Source organism: Humulus lupulus, chromosome 2 (genome assembly GCF_963169125.1).
Source record: "Humulus lupulus chromosome 2, drHumLupu1.1, whole genome shotgun sequence".
NCBI lineage: Eukaryota > Viridiplantae > Streptophyta > Magnoliopsida > Rosales > Cannabaceae > Humulus > Humulus lupulus.
The window spans coordinates 160,596,727-160,603,520 of record NC_084794.1 but is presented as its reverse complement, the minus strand read 5'-3'; the positions used below and the strand labels follow the sequence as shown (position 1 = coordinate 160,603,520).

General features: G+C 37.2%; 1 protein-coding gene across 1 annotated transcript; it reads left to right on the top strand.

Annotated features, from left to right (window-relative positions):
- The first annotated feature begins 2,836 nt into the window (after window positions 1-2,836).
- On the top strand, window positions 2,837-3,214 carry LOC133814882 (uncharacterized). Its single transcript, XM_062247788.1, has one exon. It carries the CDS (start codon window positions 2,837-2,839, stop codon window positions 3,212-3,214), a length of 378 nt encoding a protein of 125 aa, XP_062103772.1.
- Window positions 3,215-6,794: the final 3,580 nt, after the last annotated feature.

Here is a 6,794-nt window from a genome sequence, read left to right as displayed (position 1 = left end):
CAAACAATACACTAGTTATTTCATGTTGTAGACACATAAATCACAGACTAACTTATAGTTGTCCTTGTTGTGTGTTCCCATTCCTCTCACAGATTGTCCTATCCCATTAGCCAATACTGTAGCTAGCATATAATATACTCAGATTAATTATTGCATTTACATTAGATTAATCTACGTTGGGCATTAAGGTCATAAGTTGAATACACTAAAGGTATTATCGTGGGGATCCATGGTGGTCCCCACGGCATCTCTTATCAAATCAAGTTTATTAGTCTCAAACAATTGATATATTTATCAATTATAAATATCAAATTGACTGGGTCGATTTAATAATATTTACATTTATTAAGAATTTGGGAATGAAAGAGAGTCTTTTGGGTAAATTTATTAATATTGACAAATTATTGTCAATATAAATAAGTAATATTAAATCAATTTTCACATTATAATTAGTTAATTTGAGTAAAGATTTAATTATTTATTTAATTAATTACTTATAAGATAAATAAATAAAAGGCTTTGATTTTATGTCCAATTGGAATCTTAATTCAAGACAAAGAGATTAGACCCAAGTACATGTGTGGGGAGCCCAAGGCCTTTATTGCTTGTTTTTTATTTTAATTAAAATAAAGACCATTTAGTTGCCTATATAAGGATTGAAATGTCTAGGGTTTGTAGTAACTGTGTTGTTTCATTTTGGGTAAGTGAAAACCTAGACAGTCTAATCTCCCTCCTTGTCGAGCATTCTCTTGCTCTTCCCTTTGTAATTTTGTCTCATGTGTTGAGAATTAGTCCACCCTTTGTTAAACTTGATTTAGAGATAGGCTTGGAAGAATTTGGTATATTCTAAGAGGTTTAGATTCTTAGCAATTCCTTGCATTCATAAATGATCAATGGATAAAGAATCAAAAAGAATGAGACATTGTTCTGCTACGCACTTTGAAAGCATCCTATGTTCATATGTTAGCATGCTTTGATGTTTTCTATTTTATGTTTTGTATATGAAAATTGGAAGCATGCATCTAGACGAAAAATTTTAGATCCTACAATTGGCCTCGGAGTCAAATTTATTGTCTATTTGTATAAATGTGTTTGCTTGTGAATTTTGACATGTTTAGAAAATTTGATGATTGCTTGTTGTAGAAGTATGTTTAAGTTTTATGTGATTTTGCCTAAAATTGATAGTTTTGATATTTTTTAAAATTTTTATGTGTTTTATTAAATGCATAAACTCTCTAAAAATTATTAAAAAAACATGTTAAGATCAATTTTTGCACAAAAAGGTTAATTTTTTGCATTTTTGGGGTGTTAAGCACGCACATGCGTGCGCGAGGCGCGCTGGGGGCGCACGCGTGCGAACGCAGGTGCACTCAGTTTGCAGCCAAGACCAAAAAAAAAATTGGGTTACCATAAATTTCGAATCTTGATATTTTTTAATTCAAATTTCGTATTATTAAGGATTAATATTACTTATTTTTTTTTTTTTTTAAGTTATCTTATTTTATGAGATATTTTCTAAACTTAACAATCAAATTATTTTAATTAATTAATTGAATTTTGTCAGATAAATTTTTGTATATAATTAATTATTTTAAATTGATAAATATCTAATTATTTTTGGTTAGTTAGGATTTAGTTAATTTTGGCAAAAATTTTTATTTTGGAAATAAATGTCATAAATAAGTAACACGTCATATAAAATAATATGCTAGGCCAATCAGTTATTTACATGTCATGCATCAATATATATGTCATTTTTTACAATTGGGCTTTGATGGTGATTTTACAGTGATGATCTATTATTCTAGATAGAGGGAGTCAAATAATTTTTTTTCATAATAAGTTAGGTTTTATTTGGGTTCATTGAAAGTGTAAAGTTTAAATTCATTTCTTGTGGGTGATTCCACTTGTGAAAGCTCATTTGCTTTACATGATTAAATGGGTCTAGTCAATTTATAACAATTAATAAGACAAAGGTTTAAATTCATTTCTTTTGGTACTTCCATGGAAGATTGGGGGTCTTTGTAGTGGGAACGCATACTGGACCCACCCCTTCTCCATGCAAGCCCAATTGTTAAGGCTCATTAGCATGAGTTGGATTTAATTGTATCGGGTTAATTATTTTAGTTGGACCTAATAATTTATTAGAAACATATTAATTCTAATTTTTGAATTAGTTTTCAATGGGTGATTTTAGAATTATTGGGAAAAATATAAACTATGGTTTATTGATTATTTTTAATAATTTGGCAAACCTAGGTTAGTAATTTTCAAAGAAAAAAATGATAATAAGTGAAAAAATTAAAATAATGAGCTTAATGTATAATATTCGATCTTCGTCATTAATTTAACTCTCTCTAGTTTAGTGAGGCCTCATAGCGCTTTGATTTCGTCTCCCTACGGATCGTGTTCATTACACTCATCACATGGTTAACCTTCAAAGGATAGATGGTCATAGATCAAACTCTTATACATTCAACCTACGATGACTATTAAGAACTAAGTCTTTCATAATCAAATCTGTGGGTAAAGCTCATAAAGTAAGAAATAATTAATTTTTGTTAATTTGATCGAATATGAAGGTTGTTAATGAAAAGTTATAGAATTTTCAACAATCGATATGTTTTCTCTATTTAACTAAATTATTTTGTAACTGTCGCCTATCGGGACACATGTTTTATGGCTAGTTAAAATACCTCAGAAGTAGTTGATAAGTGTTTTAGCATTTTTCTTATCTATGAACATGTCAACATGTTATGTTGATTCTGAATTTTTTGTGTGATTATATGTTTGTCAAGCAATGCATTAATTTCTACTTATTGATAATTGTAGCTTTATGGCTTCCAACCTCATTCTCTCTCTACTCTCTAAGGAGTTTCTCACTGGTGAAAACTTCATGAAGTCGAAGTCCAACATCAACATTGTGTTGATCGGCAATAACACTAAGTTCGTCATGATTAAGAATAAACCTAACATTCCCGATGAAAATGCAACCAAGTCTGTTCGGGAGAGGTACGAGCGTTGGCATATTGCAAACAACAAAGTCAAAGCGTACATGCTTGCGAGCATGTCGGACACACTGAGGACTAAGTTGGAGAATGTGGACACTCATTTTGACATCATGGGCCAGCTTCAAGACATGTTCGAGCATAAATCTGATGAAGCCTGTTTCAAAGCCACCAAGAAGTATGTGAATGTTAAGCTGGCATCATAGATGCATGTTCGTGATCACTTCATCAAGATGACAAACTACTTCCAGGAAGTTGAGTTGCATGGAGCCTCCAATGATGAGAAGACTCACGTGGGGCTCATCCTGAACAACCTAGCACCTTCTTTCCGTGCATTCCCCACTAACTATTTCTTGAACAAAATGGAGAATGACATGATGTAGCTACTTAATGACCATCAAATGTTTGAAGTTATTAATGGTGGACCGAGCAAGTGAACTTAAAAGAAGGCTAATACTACTTCTACAAATGGAGCTCAAAGAGCAAGCTCGACCATCCTTCGATTAGTCATGGCCACTCGTTGCCTCTCCACCTTCTCCTTCTCGATCCTTATCTTCACACTCAGCTCCTCCATGGTATTCTGCTGAGGATCCGTCAAGTACTTCATTTTCGAGACATGGCTCATCCTCAACAACTAAATGAGCCAGAACATCGTGGAAGGCTTCCAATTGGTCACCCATAGATAAGCATTCTTTGGTGGGCTCAACCAAACAAGACTAGAGAAAGCCAAAACATCATTGTGTGTCACAACCCATTTGGTGGCGTAGTAAGCCTTAACATGGGTTGTCACTTTGGAGACCATTTTTTTGAGCTCCAACTCACTCTGAAGCCACTGCTTAAAGAACTCGAAGAACTTCTCTGACTGCAGAAACCACTTCTCAAAGAACTTGGAGAACTTCTCTTCTACTTTGGTGTTCATCCTACTTTTTTTTCTTAATAATATGGTAATTTATTGATTAGTTATATATATATATATGAGAGATGAAGTGGGAAATTATATATAGTGCGAGAGTGTAAAAAAGAGGTTTTGGGTGATGAAAGAGAAGTGGGTTTGGGGTTGGGGTTGGGGTGGATATGGAGACGTGGTGTAATGCCCTACTTCCTTAGACCTGTTACTAGGTGAGTTTAAAAACGTGCTTTTAACTCCCTAATCGAGGTTTAAAATCAAATAGTGTAATTAAGCCATAAACAAAGAAAAGACTCGAGAAATAGTAGTTTCCATAGATAAATATAAAAAGTTTACACTTGGGATCCCAAAATACATTTTAGAAACATTTATAACATAAAAACTGTACTGAGTTGGCTAAACGACAAAATCTAAGTTCATTTACAAGCATCTCCCAAAATCCTCTAGCCGTTGCAGCCAGGCTGGCCAAACATGTACACGCCGCCTCACGCCTGCTGTACTCATGGTTGGTTGATCTTCTCCTTACTCTTACCTGCACCACAGAGCATCTGTGAGCCGAAGCCCAGCAAGAAAACCCACAAACAGATAACATATGCAACACACAAGTCAGGCATAAAAACAGGCCACCAATGGCTAAACACATACGACCTAGCCGTCCCAGGCGTTTACCAAGCCTGGGTTCGCAGACCATGTCGTAAGGATATCCCAGGTATCCTTCTTAGGACTCGCCCTGGCAACTCGCACTCCACGTGCTCAACACTGCTTCCGGCCCCTTGCCATTCTCGGCCTTGCACTCAACGTGCCTGATGCCGTTCCCGGCCCCTCGCCGTTCTCGGTCTACACCGTTCCCGGCTCTTGCCAATCACTCACATAATATCATACATGATATAGCAACAAGTACAGAATTCTAGCATAAACAGATAAAGAGCTACGCTCTGTAGTTCTAGCATATTGGGCTCAGCCCTGCATATCATTTCCATTCAGACACATTGGGCTCAGCCCTGCACATAAGCTCTATGGAAACAAGGGTTTTCTTACCTGAATTCTGAGCTTCTTGAGCACCGATGCCCCGAGCACAGTCCTCTAACGTGAGCCTCGCCGAAATCCTAGTCACAACACATTAACAACATCTATCCATCGAGTTCTAATCCAATAAATAACTTCGAGCCATAACCCCAACCTCTGGGACCTTGAATTCTATCAATATGGGTGATAAAATCCATCTCGAGCCTTACCCCTTGAGTTCCCAAGCCTAAAATACCCTAAAAACCCAAACTGGCACTAAGGGTCGCGGCCCCACCCACAAGAGACGCGGCTAGCCTCGAAACAGAGGCTAGCACCTCACTGACCCCCACACGGGCCGCGGCGTGCCCACCAGACGCCGCGGCGCACCCCTCCTAGGGTCGCGGCTCCCACCTCCGAACCCAGAATTTTCCATCTTCTTCCCTACCTTTTCCTCAAGCTAACACATTCAAAACCTACTTAATGAACCCAGATTAATAACACGTGAATACTGATACGAACCACACCAACACTGTGATGAAACCCGACACCAAATATGGCAGCCACCAAGAACACACGAAATGGGAATGAAGAACCGCGACCCAATGCTTAGCCAAGCACGAACCTTGGTATGAGGAAGACGCCACAAACGGGGATGGGAATCCGTTTGATAATTCGGATTGAACGCCACAAGGAATACCCTTGATAAGTTCGAATAGTCTCTTCAAGAACTCAAGAAGAAAACCTCTCAATTTTCATTTCATCAAAATCTGATTTTTCCAAATGTTTTCAAGGCCTAATATAGGCGAAAATTACATCAAGACAAGCCCCTTTGTCTTCCTAAAGCAAAACCGAAATTTAAAAAAAAAACAAGCCTTTTGTCTTCCTAATGAAAACTGAAATTAAAGACAAGCCTTTTGTCTTCCTAATGAAAACCAAAAATTAAAGACAAAAGAACTCTTGGACTCACACAAGTCAAGTGTTTGACTTTTCACAAAATAAACAAAGACTAAATAAAAATACAAGATGACAAAATACAATAAGACTCATCAAGCTCCTAAACTAAGTCTTTTGGCTCGCGCCCTCGTCACCAGACCAACTGGAACTAGACTTGGATCTTTAGTCTTGGTGTCCTCATCATTCCCCCCCTCTTGAGAATGATTTGTCCTCAAATATTCACCTGCATCAAAAGGACTCAAATCAGAAACATTAAAAGTAGCACTAACAGTATACTCACCTGGTAAATCGAGTCTGTAGGCATTGTCATTGATCCTTTCTAGCACTTGAAATGGACCATCTCCTCGAGGTAGCAATTTGGAACGTCTTTGTGCTGGGAATCGCTCTTTCCTCATGTGTACACATACCCAATCACCGGGGTCAAAAACCTGCTTGTGACGACCTTTGTGAGCATCAAGTTTGTTAGTGTTTAAAAGAGCCTCCTTAACCTCACTTTTTTTTGCATAAAAATTATTCTGTTTTCTCTCTAATTTTCCCTCATTGATCGAACTCTTCTCTTTCTTTTCTCGCTCACTTGATTCAACCCTTTTCTCTCTTTGTCTCTCTTTTTTCTCACTCTCATTCATCTTTTCACTCTCCTTCTTTTGCTCACTCAATATTTTTTTATCACTCAATTTTTGCAACCTCACTTGGTCTTCATATACTTGCTTTGGCGTCAATGGAGCTAGAGTGATTGTTCGTTGATGGAACGTGAATGAGTACTTGTTGGTGAAGCCATCATGCTGGACTCGCTGATCAAATAGCCAAGGCCTTCCTAGAAGGAGGTGTCCAGCTTGCATGGGAACCACATCGCACAATACCTCATCCTCATACTTGCCAATTCGAAATGATACCAGCACCTGTTTTGTAACTCTCACTTC